At 39.9% G+C, this 17,017-nt stretch overlaps 1 protein-coding gene across 1 annotated transcript; it reads right to left on the reverse strand.

Moving 5' to 3' along the window:
- Positions 1-5,349: 5,349 nt before the first annotated feature.
- On the reverse strand, positions 5,350-6,342 carry LOC146004456 (uncharacterized). The gene has a single exon (XM_083143311.1). The coding sequence runs from the start codon at positions 6,340-6,342 to the stop codon at positions 5,350-5,352; it is 993 nt and encodes a 330-aa protein (XP_082999437.1).
- Positions 6,343-17,017: the final 10,675 nt, after the last annotated feature.

Genomic DNA, 17,017 nt, shown 5'->3' on the forward strand with positions numbered 1-17,017 from the left:
CGTTGGACCAGTTAAGAAATATTTTCTTTTTGCAGGGGTCCAAGTTAATGCATCCGCCATATTTTCAAAAGTTGTGAAAAATTGATCAACTTCTAAGGGTTTTGCCCCTGAAAACTTTTCAGGTTGAATAAAATTTGGTATGTTCAATGCCATGACTTCAGTAATGGCAACGCAGTCCGTGGAATGTGCAGTGTTGGTGGAAAACTGCTGTATGTATCGCGACCTTGCCCTGGTGACTGGACGAGACGGTGAAATCGGAACCTTTTGTTCCGCCAGCTGTTGAATCCTCGTTAAAGATAAGTCTAATTCGTGTTCATTTTTCCTTAGCATTCTTAACCCGCGTTCTGAAGCACATATTTCGTATAAGGAACTCGCACCTACAACTAAATGTTACAAAAAAGGCCCGTACCTCCAACCATGTTTCCTCCTTCCCTTATTTTATTATTTTAGTATTTTATTACCGGGATGTAAGTATAGGGTGAAGAAAAGGTACTAGCGAGAGGTTGTGTGCCTCCGTCCTCCAGGTACATACCTGCGCTCTTTCTTCCACGATGTTGACTCACTCAAACCAAATCCAAAACTGATCTCGAAATTTCCTACCGATCTTCTCAGATCGGTTCGGTTGCTTCGCTATACAAATTCCAATACCTGTCGATTCAGATCCGTTCGTCAGGCTGGTGCCTTTCCACGGATGAGGCAAGTAATGGAATTTGAAAGGTCTGCATTCCAAACCGACGAGAACATCCTGTCTCCGTAATGTTTCGTTTTCAAGTACACCTTCTAATTTTTACCTACAAGTCAACACTATTATGCAATGCAATCTCATGAATTAATTCAATACTTTTATTTGTATTTTAAGCCTAATTCATACATACTGGACCTGCAGTTTAAAGTGGGACACGAACCAATGTCCACTGGTCCATTGATTACAAGGCGACGACGTTATCAATGAAAAAAAATACTAATGCTGTACTCGGATTCCTGTTAAATACATAAATAAAAATTTAAAAAATATCAAAATGACCAATAAACCCAAAATAGCCATAGAGTGCAAAATAAAGACAATGTTTTCTTAGTGAAACGAAATGTCAAGGTCCCTAAAAAAGAAGATAAGTTTTTATTAATTTCGGAACCCTGCACGTTAGTTATCCCAGTTCTGGATTTCATCAGGTAGACCATAACGAGCTCTTCCCTCTCCAGCAGCCTCCCCTCCCCTCTCGATTCTGGCGCCAGGAGCTTTTCCGAAGTGATGCGCATTTCGATTCCAGGCTGTTTTCGTCCAGCAGTCTGCCAATTTTCGGCTTGCAACCTCCGTTCCAACTGCGCATCGACTTCTGCCTGATGCGTAGTACCTTCCAGTGTACAAGTGCATAAGAATAGTTAGATAATACTAGAGTCATTCGAAAAGTAAGGAATGTTTCGGCATAGAAAGATATTTATTGGTAAAAATATACATGTTTTGCCACATACTTTCACCTACTTCTCCACATTGCCGTTTTCGACATCGAAGCACTTGTACCTCGAAACCAGTTTAACTGTTCACTTCCTCGTACCATGTGGCTGCCTGAAGAATGAACCAGTCCATGACAGCATCCTGTAGTTTCTCATCACCTGCAAAGCGTTTACCAGCAAGGTGCTGGTAAAATTATATAAACTGTCTCTCAAATGTGCCCGCTTCTTTTCCTTAACAGAATTGTTCATACATTCTTCTTTTTTTCTTCCAAACTGAAAACAATGTTGATTTAATAGGACGCAAATAATTTCACAGGGCGCCATGGCATTCTCTCTTTTACAACATTTTTCATTTAGATCGTTCGGAGTCCGGGGCTGACTCCAGTCGCGCCCTGGCTACAGCTCTGAACTTGATGGGACTTGACGAAAATTTTACGAAATGTATTTATATTTTCATAAAATTCGCAATCAAGGGGGGCCAATTGCCCCTCTGTGCCCCCTTTGCAGGTGCCCTTGGCCATCAATGTTTGCCCCCCTTGCTCCCCTAGAATTGACTTCCGGGTCGTGGGGAGGTAATGCCCTCATGCCTCTTCCCTGTGGTTGCGCCACTGGCGTGAACAGGTTGGCAACACCAACTGCACCAGGCAATTACCTACACCACACTGAACACAGCGAATGAATAACCATCTGCAACGAAACAGTTGGACGGGCTGTATGCGCAAACATTCTTTACTTTCCGAATGACCTACGTATGTTTGTGCATTAAAGTATACAATCTACAGTCCAGCAGAATTAACTTGAGAGAAATGGCCGCTCTGTGAGTGATGCAACTGCGCTCGGATTGGCTAGAGCGGGGGACTTCCCGCTGTAACGGGCCAACGGAAACTCTAGAGTAGAGCTTGTAGAGTTTCCATTGGCCCGTTACAGCGGGAAGTCCCCCGCTCTAGCCAATTCGAGCGCAGTTGCATCACTCACAGAGCGGCCATTTCTCTCAAGTTAATTCTGCTGGACTGTAGCTATGGCTTATTTTGCAGGGAGGGAACCGGTAAAGATTTAGACCAGTGGCGTATTATGAGTTTAATTCATTATTTTAATTGAACGTCGCTTCTCTTCCACTTTTAACTAATTGCGACGATGAGAATGAGCGATAATATGAAAAAAGAATATTGAAGGTACACTCACCAAGAACAACCATGGCCAGGTCAGGATTCGAAGCCGGGACCCCTGGCGTCTTGACGGGCGCGTATCGGCTCAGCTTTAGTTGAAACGTAACGAAAATTGCTTGCTGAGGGCACTAAACCTATCCACGTAGTCATTAGTTAAACTGGGTTTAATTGTAAAAGTAACGCGTTAGTAGGTTAGGTTGAGCGCTCTTGGCATATTTCATAGTCACGTGATGCTGTCAAACGCACCTTATGATTGAGACAAATCTTACATTGCATAGTGCAGTGGCGTGCCCAATGACGGAGGGTTAAATAGTCTCCCCATTTGGCCCAGATTTCCTAAACGAAAAGAACTCCAAAAGCGGGAAAAGATGTCGATTGATTGATTTGGGGTTTTAAGTCCACTTTCTGCACAGTAAGGCTAATAGGGACTGGACCTACAGTTTAAAGTGGAATCCGAACCACCATGTATCGAACCCAGGGCAGGAAAAGATATCAAAATGAGGACTGGCTACCAAAAAAACAAAAAAATGTTTACCTAACCCCCCTTTTTTAAAATCCTGGGCACGCCACTGTCACAGTGCTTCGGAACCGGCTTTAAACTGCAAGTCCAGTCCCGACTAGCCTTTTCGAGCCTTTTGGAACGGTCGGTTCCAATCACTCCCAGGGCAATCTCTTTTTAAATCGCTGCTCGCCACCGCAGTGCCCCTAATAAGCTTCGGTTTAAATTTAGACGCGGCGGAGGTGGCAACACTGCCTCTGCCTGTTTCACTGCTTTCCCCCCTCGCAGTTGGCTGCAAATCGGCTACTCCTGCTCATCGATCCACCACTTTCATTCACAAAGTCCCTTCCTGCGTGGGCGTCAGTGGGGCCCAGCCCGGTTCGGTACGGCACGGATCTCTGCAACCATGCCCTTTAAACTTTTCTGCAAATCCCCTCGCGTCTTCCTCAACATTCATGATGGAAGAGCAGTCCCGCAAGTTGCTTTGATCTCTACGCCAAGCCCGTCGTTTCAAATCACAAAAACATTAAAAAATAACGCTATGCTGCATTAAATTATTCACTCTTATTATTATAATAGATAATTATCTGAAAGCAATCATTTTAAAATACTAGCCATATGGTTATAGGAGAAAGTAATTTAAAATATTTAACTTTACCCCAAAAAATTTAACCAAATTTAACATTCGATCATCAAGCATTTGTCCTTTAACCCATTTCTGTGGTCTGGATGCAAGTATATTAGCAGTCTGGGTTGAAATTTATTTGTTTGAATTGTTGTCCACTTTAAGCACAGAAAGGCTAATCAGGATTGGACCTACAGTTTAAAGTGGGATCCGAACCACTGTGCAAGGTGCCTCCACCGGGACCCCTTGATTACAAGGCGACAACGTTACCACTCTGCTATCAGGGAAGCCGAGGTCTGGGTTCGAGTCCACACACCCAACACCCTCCTAAAAATTTTCACAAAGATCAAATTTATGGTAATTTTAGCTTTAAATTTACCCTTACACCCTCCCATGCAAAATTCTGGATAAAACCTGGTATAGTTTGTTGAGTTCGTCTTTAACTCCACTTTATGTACAGAAAGGCTAATCGGAACTGGACCAACAGTTTGAAGTGGGATCCGGACCACTATGTGACTCCACCGGGCATCGAACCCGGTACCCTGTGATTACAAGGCGACCATGTTACCAGCACGCCATCATGAAGGCCCTGAGCATATGTTACTGAGAACGTTTAGTTATCTAGTCCACGATCTCAGCCTGCACGTTCCGGGTTCGAGTCCTGGCCTGGACGTGGGTGTTCCTTTTAGCGTGACTCCTCACACAAATTACATCCAATCGCCGTTCATCTTCACCGTCGCGATTAGCCAAAAGTGACAGAAAAGAGACGTAAATAAGAAAGTGAAATTTAAGTATATATACGTGTCTCCTGTATTCTTCTATCCTCGTTGTCATATGTTCATTAAATTAAATACAATGATGAAAGAAGGTAGGGTCAAGTGCCCATATTTCGGATACTTAATTTCAAATTAGATTTTCAGTACCTAAATGTAAACAAAATAAGCCATAAATGTGTTAATAAACATTGAACATATATTTATTAATGTTTCTGAAAGTTATATTAACATTTATAAGAAATAATTGGTATATTTTATGAAACAAAGAATTGTATGCATATTTTTAGTCTGACAAAAAGGTTGCCTAATGTCGGATAGGGTATTTCCCAATTTCGGATAGGGTTACTAATGATAAATTTCAGCTTTCAATACAGTCAAAATATTTTCTAAACTCATAAGATGAAATCAACTGATTGTATAGAAAGGACGTGTATGTTCTTACAAATTGAAAGATGTCATCAAATCAATTTTAGTTTTCTTTGTCACTGACAGTATTCACACTTGAAAGTCTTCCATTCATTCTTGTCTGTTCCTGCACACATCTCGTGGACCCATCTGAGGCACTGCACACATCTTATCCAATCTTCTCCAGATGTATCTTCACGGTAGGGAACGGAACAATAGATACATTCTTCATCTGCACTGTCTTCGTCGTCTGTGGAAACGAGTTGGATAGATTCTTCGGAGACACTTCCCTCATCCTCGGATGAATCCTTATCAATCGATTTTGGCTTGCTTTTTCTCGATCTTTTTGAGACAGCTGGTTTCTTCTTTCTCTTTCCTCCGTCATTTTTCTCTTCTCTGAAAATAGCTCTCTTACATTTCATTGTTTTATTGCTGCATGTTTCGCTTGTTTGATCCTTTTTTTTCAACTAGTTCCTTCTGATAAGGAGATGCAGTAATCACAGCTGCTTTGCCAGCTTGTCTACTGATCGTGGAGGAGCATGGCAATGTTGGTGGAGGCCGAAGGTCGAAAGGCGAGACATGTGCAGGAGTGTTTCCTCCACTAGTCTGCTGTTCTGGTAAGAAATCAGCGTCACTAAAAACTGTGGGATCAAAGGGTGATATTCCACATTTCTTGAAACCGTTCATAGCAGTTTGCATGTTTGCTGCCTTTACATATGCCTTGCCGAATATTTCACCAATTTGAAACATTGACACTGCTTTGAATGGGTAGTTATCAAGCCACAAATCTATTTCTTGTGAATAGTACTTTTTGAAGGGACCCATGAAACTAACATCGAGGGGTTGCAATTTGTGGCTTGAATGTGGTGGGAGGCACACAATGTGTACTCCATGTTGTCTTCCTAACAACACTATGTCTAAGTTTCTTGTATGGGAATAGTGCCCGTCTAAAATAAGAACCACCGGATCTTCGTTTGATGGCTTGACTGTTGGAATACAATGTTCAAACCACTGAGTAAAAATATGGGTTTGTATCCACCCAGATGGATGACAGGCTGATACCGTCCCTGGTGGCGTTCCAGTCAGCAGCTCAGGCTTTATCCTGGCACGTGGGAAGACGATCGGTGGAGGGACAAACGTTCCTACTGCACTCATGCACGTCACAATTGTGATTAGCGAACCTCTCTCTGCTGAAGACAGTCGAGCTACTTGCCTCTTGCCTTTGATACTCAGGACTTGAGACGGAGTACCCTGAACTACACAGATTCCAGTTTCGTCAACATTAAAAACTTTTGTGGGGTTAAATGTCACCTTTTGTAGTTCTGGTCGAAGAATATCAAAAAATGCCGAGATCTTTTCTTTGGTAAAATTCTTAACCCTACTTAACGAAATCAGCTCTGGCTTTCTGAATGAGTGCATAGGATGCCTTTTTAAAAAGCGTCGCAACCATTTCTTTCCATCTAAACCTTTCGTTGCTGAGAATGGATGATGAACATTATTCCGCACTGCTCTGGTACGCTAATATTCGGATGTCACGTCTCCTTAATCCATAGAAACGTTCATCCATCACCTTGCAATATTCTGAAAGTTCCTCTTCTAGCTCACTGCCAAGTACACACTTCCGGCCAATTGATGATGACAATCGCTCATCAACATTTTCACTCTTTACATAATCCAAAAGAGTGGATTTTGGAACTTTAAATACTTTAGATGCTTTTAGAAATCCCATTTCTTTTTTCTTCACCGCTTCGATAGCATTTTTCATTGCTTCTTGGGACCAGTTTTTCCTTTTTCGTCCAGGCATCTGTGAAATAAATAACACATCATGAGTATTTAGAAAGGGTGCACAATTTCGGATAGTCGGAATTAGGTACCCGTGTAGCATCCGAAATTAGGCAACCCAGTCGCATGTTCAATATGGCGATTCTGTGCGTTCACCCTCTGAAACAACGTGACTATAACTACTTAATAATGTTTGCTGAATCTCTCAAGATTATACAAAATTTAGACAGAAGTGAGTAAATACTAACCTTCTAGTTGTAGGCCTTATGTTTGGATGGTGAAATATTACATCAAAACTCCGGAAAAGTCAAAGATATCAACCACACACTAAAAACACATTGCTCAAGGTCAAGCACAAGGGTAGTGATGGGTCGTTCGTGAACGAGTCGTTCAAAAGTAACGACTCTCTCTTGTGAGCGGTGAACGACTCGTTCACCAGAATTGAACGACACGTTCAAAGAGTCGTATGTGTGCCACGACTCCTCCGCCCGCCAAGCAACTATTATTCCATTATTCCCTCTCCTTTCCACGAATTTTGCGAGGAAGGTGCATGCGCAAGTGTATACTCGCCTGGCGGTCGGAATTTTTTAAAGAAAGCAAGTCGATTCTGCGGGCAGCAAATGGGGACTGGAGAGGAGAGGGAGGGGGGTCCTCTCTGTTCCTTTTCCCGTAAAGCTGGCTGAAACGTGCCGTGTACGATGAGAGGGGAAGGAGCATGCTCGCGAGTCGACTCTTTCCTTCGTTCAAAGAGTCGTGGCACACTTTAGCGACTCTTTGAACGAAGGAAAGAGTCGACTCGCGAGCTCGCGACTCGCAAGTGTTGTTTGCAGAGAGAGAGAGCGCGCAACCTCAGCCCATGACGGGCAGCGAAGAACAGCCAACAAATTTGTCCTGTAGTTTCAAGTTCGGCCAAACCATTAGCGCTAAAATTACAAGAAATTAAATGTTAGTAAAAAATATTAGGGGAGTCTTGTAAAGATTTTGGGAAGGTGTTAGGCACAGACCTCTTGATTACAATATTCCGATTAGCCTATTTTGAGTTGTTATTGTTTAAGTCCACTTTATGTGCAGATAGGATAGTCGGGACTGGACCTACAGTTTAAAGTGGGATCCGAACCTCCACTTTGTATTGAACACGGTACCCCTTGATTACCGGCGACGTTATAACTACGCCATCGGGGAGACCCGATTAGCCTATTGGAGCATAAAAGTGGACTTATAACAATTTTTGCCAAGCAAACCATTTTAATACACGACAGCGTTAACCACTATGCTATTAAAGTGAATCAGAAAAGGGAGGCAGTAATTTATAATTTGCAACACAAAATACTTAGTGTGGAAAGCGATTGTTACTTTTAATTATTTTCTAAAGCGCCGGCCTCCATGGTGGAGTGGTTAGTACACCTCATTACTCATCCTGATCTTCGCGATTACCCAAAAAAAGTGACAGAAAGGCGAAGTAAAATAATTCAAATCAATCAACCAATCATTATTTTCTAAAGCAAGATCAAAGACAATAAACACCTTTTGTTTTCTGTTACTCCAAATCCAAAAATGACGTAATACAAGCAGCAAGCACAAGTTCAAATGATAAACCTTTAGTGAAAATAACAAACATGTATTAAAACAAAAATTATAACTTACAATTTTTTATATTCAGTTAAGAATTACCTAATAGAACAAACCACATGATAATGAATTAATTATAAGTGGACTCGTGAAATGAAGGTCTTTTTATATTTGAATACTACATTATGTTCTGTTTTTCTGATTTTTTAATAAAGAACCTGAGAGACAAACACACGCTCACACACGCAGTTATACATAATTTCTTATAATCCGATCTATAATAGATATTCAATTTGTTATAACATTAATTTAATATATTTTGTGTAATACAAGGAACAAATTTGAAATTATGCGGGGAACGGTGGGGATTTCCCCTCTAACGATCATATCATGCAATTTCCCTCTCTTTCTCTCTGTATGCATGTGTACATACATATACTTATATATTATACACGTGAGATTAGAAGATTACATTTTAAATCACATTGAAATGATAACGTTATTAGAGACGAATCACAAATTTACACCAATAGAAACACAGCATTATATACAAAATAAAAGTAAAACACAAATGAAAAGCAAAGATAAATATGAAAATTCAGTGCGCAAAATCATTGCAAAACAAAAATGCAATCAATAAAATTAATATTGACAAAACTAACTCAAGTATTCTATAATGTATGCCGGCGTGGTTAGCACATCAAGGGTCTCGAGAAATATAGTTTAAGGGATGTAAGGGATGATCCTTCCACGTAATACACCCAATTGTCAACCTCACTTCCACATAGTACACCCTGGACTGCATTTTTCAGACTAACGAGGCTCTGGCGTCTATACCTACGGCCAGTATAATTTTCGTAGGAATGTGTGCGTGTGTGTGTTGTCCTGTGTTTTGTCCTTATGTGTGCAGAGTGCCTTTACAGCCTCAGCTTTTAACCGGTCAGATTATTTTAATATTTTAGTTACTACAAGACATTACAGTTATGTTATTTTAGTTCTGGTAAGGGGCTGGATCCCGTATAAAGTGAAGGGTGCAAAATAGCCTAAGTGACGCACACAAAATTTTAAATTCATATTCAATCATAGCCTTTAGTGTAAAACAGAGATGTGATGGGGAGGGCCGGTCCCCGTGGCGGAGTGGTTAGCACATCGCGGCACGAGGGCAGGGAATCCTGAGGCCGATATTCGGTGGAAACACATAGCGGCTCGGGATACCACTTTTGCCCAGGCTTTGCTCTTCTGCCACTTTGGCTAATCGCGAACATGAAAATCAATGATGATATAATGAAATTGATGAAGTGACACTCAATTCCGAGATTCCTCTTAGCGCACTGTTCTAACCACTCCTCCACAGAGGCGACTGAAATTGTTGGAAGTGAATCAGTTTCACAAGTAGCAGGGCATTACAAAATCGCAATGAAAACAGGGCCAACCCTTCCAAAGTTGGTGAGATGATGAGAGACACTCTGTGTAAAATGTACTGTCCGAGAATCTCGTCTCATTGGAGTAACGATACCGATTTATGCTTTGAAATCGATAAGCGAACAAGACCTGACAGGTGTTTTTAACTTGAAATCAAATCACGAACAAGATATGCATTCTCATTCACGAGTTGAAACGATGTGCCAAGTCATCTTGTCTCACCACGATACTCGATCGAGTTGCTCTTCCGCTTCCTGCACATGTAAACCTTTTAATTTACACGTTCAATTTTATTTATCCAAGAAAACAAATCTGTTAAAATGAGAATGAACAGAAGAAATAAGCTACTAGTTATTTTCCCATTAAGGAACAAAAAAATTTTAAAATGCTATAATTTCTTATAAATTAGCATGCAGTAATTATATTTTATAATTTATTAATTCAGTTTTAATATTTTAACTGCCTAACACGCTTTGTTGTATTTTATGCATCTTTTATACCTAATTACTTAGTATTGACAGCGAGGATGAATGAATTTTACGTACAGATAAGCTAATCGGGACTGGATCTACAGTTTAAAGCAGGGACCTGTAACGTAACCCAACTTGTAACGCTGTCAAGTTACGAACGGAACTATCGATATGCGTTACAATGGCATTGGCGTTCCACACAGTACCGGACAGATTGGACCTACCTACAACCTGGGTAAATTAGGCGTACCGTTACTCAACGACCCATTCGCTTCAGGTACTGAGTGGAACGGGTCTCGGATGGAACGGGTACGATCGTACCCGTACATACTGTACCTGAACGGTGGCTACCGGGTACGAAATGGAACCACAAGTAGGTAACCGGTACTGAAGCACTATGACCAGCGCTTGTTATTAAAATACCGGTACGTGGATAGAAATGGATGAAGCGGGTAACATTTGTAACAGGAACTTACAGTACGTATCATAACAGTTTACTGTCAATCAAAATTCCACAGCAGAAAATGGAATACCGATAAATATACACTTCTTTGTTTAAAACTAATTATAATAACTTTAGAAAAAAGTAATTCGTGATCTTTCTGGATTTTATTTATCCGAAAAATATGTATAAATGCTATCTAGTTTATCTTTCATTAATTTGTTAATAATGGTATCAGCTATGCAAAAATTTTGAAGACCGTCACTCTGGCAAACTATTAACAATAGAAACAATTAGTTTCAACAAGCTCATGCATATTATACTAATTACAACGACCTGCGCAGAAGGTCGATATTCGTCATTCAGGCAACCTGTTACTAGGAGGCATGTGCAGTAGGCCCTAATAAATTTAAAATAGGTAGAGAAGTGAAATTGAGTTTGAAGGTAGATTATGCTAATTAGAGCACGGCAAATCAACATGATTGTGGAAAACCGGAAGTTGATGGACGCCATATTGAAAAACGTTACTTCTTAAGATAGAGAAGTGAAATTCGGTTTGACGGTAGCATATGCTAATTCGTGTATGGCAAATCAACATGATTATGGAAAACCGGAAGTTGATGGACGCCATATTGAAAAATGTTACTTCTTAAGATATAGAAGTGAAATTCGGTTTGACGGTAGCTTATGTGAATTAGAGCATGGCAAATTGACATGATTGTGGAAAACCGGAAGTTGATGGACGCCATATTGAAAAACGTTACTTCTTAAGATAGAGAAGAGAAATTCGATTTGCTGGTAGATCTTGCTAATTAGTGCATGTTAAATCAACATGATTGTGGAAAACCGGAAGTTGATGGACGCCATATTGAAATATGTTACTTCTTAAGAAAGAGACGTGAAATTCGGTTTGACGGTAGCATATGCTAATTCATGTATGGCAAATCAACATGATTGTGGAAAACCGGAAGTTGGTGGACGCCATATTGAAAAAGTTATTTTCTAAGACAGAGAAGTGAAATTCGGCTTGAAGGTAGCTTATGGGAATTAGAGCATGGCAAATCAACATGATTGTGGAAAACCGGAAGTTGATGGACGCCATATTGAAATACGTTAATTCTTAAGATGGAGGAGTGAAATTCGGTTTGATGGTAGCTTATGGGAATTAGAGCCTGGCAAATCAACATAATTCTGGAAAACCTGATGTTGATGGATGTCATATTTAAAAACGTTATTTCTTCAAATAGAGGACTGAAATTCGGTTTTATGATATTATGGATATTACTGCATTTGAAATCATCATGATTAGGGAAAACCGGATGTTAACGGGAAAAAATTACTTCAATATTCCTCTTTCCTTTGGTGGTTGCTGATGTTAATTAGAACATGGTGAATTTATATGATATTATAAAACCGAAAGTCGATGGACGGCATAATGAAAAATGCATTTTATTAAGATGAAGAAGTGAAATTCGGTTAGATTATTGCGCTTGCTAATTCGAACATGGACAATGCATATGCTGTCTGTAAAACTGGAAGGTGATAGACGCCATGTTGAAAAAGAAATACATTTGAGTGTCGATTTAGTTTTTATTTATTAAAAATTAAATATGCATTCCATCAAACTCAGGTTTTCCAGAATCATGTTCATTTGTCATGCTCTAATTCCCTTAAGTTAGTACCATTAAACCGAATTTCACTCGTATATCTTAAGAAATAGCATTTTTCAATATGGCGTCCATCAACTTCCGGTTTTCCACAATCATGTTGATTTAACATGCACTAATTAGCAAGATCTACCACCAAACCGAATTTCACTTCTCTATCTTAAGAAGTAACGTTTTTCAATATGGCGTCCATGAACTTCCGGTTTTCCACAATCATGTTGATTTGCCATACACGAATTAGCATATGCTACCGTCAAACCGAATTTCACATGTCTTTCTTTAAAAGTAACATTTTTCAATATGGCGTCCATCAACTTCCGCGTTTCCACAATCATGTTGATTTGTTATGGTCTAATTCCCATAAGCTACCACCAAATCGAATTTCACTTCTCTATCTTAAGAAGTAACGTTTTTCAATATGGCGTCCACCAACTTCCGGTTTTCCGCAATCATGTTGATTTGCCATACACGAATTAGCGTATGCTACCACCAAATCGAATTTCACTTCTCTATCTTAAGAAGTAACGTTTTTCAATATGGCGTCCATCAACTTCCGGTTTTCCACAATCATGTTGATTTAACATGCACTAATTAGCAAGATCTACCACCAAACCGAATTTCACTTCTCTATCATAAGAAGTAACATTTTTCAATATGGCGTCCACCAACTTCCGGTTTTCCACAATCATGTTGATTTGCCATACACGAATTAGCATATGCTACCGTCAAACAGAATTTCACGTCTCTTTCTTAAGATGTAACATATTTCAATATGGCGTCCATCAACTTCCGGTTTTCCACAATCATGTTGATTTAACATGCACTAATTAGCAAGATCTACCACCAAATCGAATTTCTCTTCTCTATCTTAAGAAGTAACGTTTTTCAATATGGCGTCCATCAACTTCCGGTTATCCACAATCATGTCAATTTGCCATGCTCTAATTCACATAAGCTACCGTCAAACCGAATTTCACTTCTATATCTTAAGAATTAACGTATTTCAATATGGCGTCCTTCAACTTCCGGTTTTCCACAATCATGTTGATTTAACATGCACTAATTAGCAAGATCTACCACCAAACCGAATTTCACTTCTCTATCATAAGAAGTAACATTTTTCAATATGGCGTCCATCAACTTCCGGTTTTCCACAATCATTTTGATTTAACATGCACTAATTAGCAAGATCTACCACCGAACCAAATTTCACTTCTCTATCATAAGAAGTAACATTTTTCAATATGGCGTCCATCAACTTCCGGTTTTCCACAATCATGTTGATTTAACATGCACTAATTAGCAAGATCTACCACCAAACCGAATTTCACTTCTCTATCTTAAGAAGTGACATTTTTCAATATGGCGTCTAATTTCTAGTTTTACCAAAATCATTTTGATTGGCAATGCCAGGTCAACCCGAATTTCAGATCTGTAACTTAGATGGTAACATTTCTCAATATGGCGTACATTAACTTTCCCTTTTTTCCACATGTATTATTAGTTAGTAATATTCTAATTACATAAACTATCATCATGTCGAACTTTCAATATCTTGCTTGAAAATATATTTTTTTAAATATGTTCACCTTGCACCCAATATTACGTGTATTGGTTATATAAAAGTAACATTATTAATAACAAATCTCACGATTCCATATTTATTTATATATATACAATTTATATTTTATTGCCTACAACCTCAATTAATATTAGTTCTTATCGATTTTTCAAGAATTCAACAATGAAAGTTTTAAAATGAAGAGTTACGTGACATATATTTTCTGATCCATTCAATACCCATTTGATTTGTTGAAAATAGGTTTTGTTACAATTGTACCCGATCCTAAAGTTCAGATATACCCATCATGAATTTGTACCGGTATGATTCTAAGGAGAGGTACGTACCGTAACGGAACCGGCATTCAGATAAGGAACAAGTTCCATGCTTTCTGGTACGGGTATTTTAACGTTCCACTCTGTGTACCCAAAGCTGTCGTCCCCGAAGCACTATCGGGTACGAACGGAACGGTATAGCAGAAGCGTTACTGTTCGCCTTACCAAGAGTTTCTGGTATTTTCCTTGGAACGGTCCACAGCACTTGGGCCGGTACGCGGTACCCGGTACGGAAATAACGCGGAACGGTGACAAATACCAATGAATTGCGTTACGTTACAGGTCCCTGGTTTAAAGTGGGATCCACCAGGTATCGTTACAAGGCAACGACGGAGGATGGATGGTGATTAGAGTAATTGACAAGAGGTTAAATACAGATTACCACTCATCTCTGGGCTGGGGTTCGAACCCGAAACTTTCGGTGTCAATAGGCTTACTTTGAGGAGGGCGACACCACTTATCTGTCACTCCAAGATTATTTCAAGCTGGCCAACATAGAAACCAAGAAACAAAGAACATGCACCATGGAGTATGTTTTATTTATGTTATTCAGCCATCCTTTCATTCCTTGTTAAATCCTGGTAAGGAAATCGCTTCCTGTCTCGGATTCGATCCTCTGTGGAGGCACCTTGCCCAGTGATTTAGACCCCCAGTTTAAAATGTAGCTTCAATCCCGAGCATAAAGTGAACTTTAAACATTGTCTGACAAAATCGTTTTCATATGACGTGAAATATTTCATTAACATTAACGTGTAAATATTTTACTAATGAAAACAGCATTAAAGAATAAATATAGAAGTTTAATCATAAATCTCATCGTACATGATACTGCAAAAAAGCTTTTATTGAATGACTGCAGAATTAGGAACAACTACGTAAGATGGACATGGGTCATGTTCACGAGTGATATAAACAGCTGTTGGCCATCTGCGGTGAGCCTACGTGTTAAGGTGTTTTACTAGTAGAAAGCAACATTAAAAAAAAATACGTACGTATAATTTGGCCCGCTTTATAGAAATTCGATCATACATTATGATATTGGCAGAAACTTATATTGAATGACTGTAGAACAACAAAAACATGGATATGGGATGGACATGGATAATGTTCAAGAGCGATATATATTTCTTAAACACAGCTGTTAGCCATCCGCGGAGAGCGAGCGGGTGGATCCTACTTTAAACTGTAGATCCAGTCTGCTGGCGAGACTGCCGCCGCCGCGCCTTGTGTAAGAGAGCTCGCGACTCGCGAGCGAACGATGAGTGAGGAGAAGAGTCGCTAAGGCGAGCGAGTCGTTAAGGTGCTTAATGACTCTTCGTGCCGACTCGCGAGTCGTGAACGATGAGGGAGGAGAAGAGTCGCTAAGGTGCTTAATGACTCTTCGTGCCGACTCGCGAGTCGTGAACGAATGATGGGGAAAGAGTCGTGGGACTGTGCTGTGACTCTTCGTGCTGTTTCAAGAGTCGTGAACGAGCGATGCTCGTGGAAATGCAAGCATGTGTCGCAGCGCAGATCTGGAGTGCATTTTGTTGCGATATTAAAACCAGTGATCGAATGCAAAAAAGGAAGAATATGTAAATGCACGTTATTACTAATAAAAGGTTGATATAATTATATAGCATTTCTGTGTATGCTATCGTACTGCATAATTTGCATTATCCGCAGCATGAAATGTAAACTGAAACAAGATACAAATATAGAAAATCTCACTCATGAGGCAGAGTAATGAAAACAAGTATGTGTATAAAAAAAGTATAAATTTTGTTTGTGTGTGTGTGTGTGTTTACTGTTTACACATATATGTATATCCACACACATACAGAATCGTATTTGTATTTTTCTTATTTTATGCCGCTTTTCTTCAAATTTTAAGTAATCGCGACGATGAGGATGATGCGTGATGATATAGATGAAGGGACACTCGTAAAGAATATCCTTGCCCAGACCGGGACTAGATCCCGGGAACTTCTGTGGCAAGATCAAATGTCGATTACTTCAGAATCTTGGCCATCTAGTCGGCTACACGCACACACACATACACAAAAATGCAATACAATTTATTAATCTTGAAGGACGTACGTTGTGTTCGTTTACTTAAATACAATCATCTGCTTCAACACCACCTACTCCCTTCCCCCTCTTCAGGCATGTGTTTCGAGAAAAAGAAGCTTGGCGACTCTTTTGAACGACTCATTTGAACGACTCTTCTCAGTGAGCGAGCGCTCATGAGTCGACTCGCACAAATGAACGGCTTGAACCCATCACTACACAAGGGTGCAACTGGGGGAAGAAGTAATGTGTTAGTTCGCATTATCTGCACTTCGGCGCTGCTGTTCTAAGGTGGAAATTTCTTGGTATCCGAAATTAGGAACCTATCCGAAATATGGGCACTTCACCCTAATGTTGAAAACCGTAATAATTTTCATATTTAAAACTATGCATTGGCTTTTTACATTGTCAACTTGGAAGTGGGTGACTGTTCCAAAACGTCCCACTTATAATATTCAAGCAATGAGAGATATAGTGGTAATATAACAATAAAATACAAAACGTGCATATACTTGATAATGTAGTGGCAACGTCTTCAACTTGTAATCAAGGAGTTCCGGTTCAATATCCGGTGGAGGCCCATTGCAGAGTGGCTCGGATCCCACTTTAAACTTAAACAAATTTGCTGACTAATTTTGGAAGAAAATTGAGAATCGCGTTAAAATAGACACTGGGTGCAACGTGAGTTTTTTATGTTTAAGCCCATTTTATGCACAGACATGCTAATCTGGACTGGGCCTACAGTTTAAAGTGGGATCCAAACCACTTTGTGCCTCCACCGGGTATCGAACCCGGGA

This window comes from Lepisma saccharinum, chromosome 21 (assembly GCF_977018435.1).
Source record: "Lepisma saccharinum chromosome 21, izLepSacc3.1, whole genome shotgun sequence".
Classification (NCBI taxonomy): Eukaryota; Metazoa; Arthropoda; class Insecta; order Zygentoma; family Lepismatidae; genus Lepisma; species Lepisma saccharinum.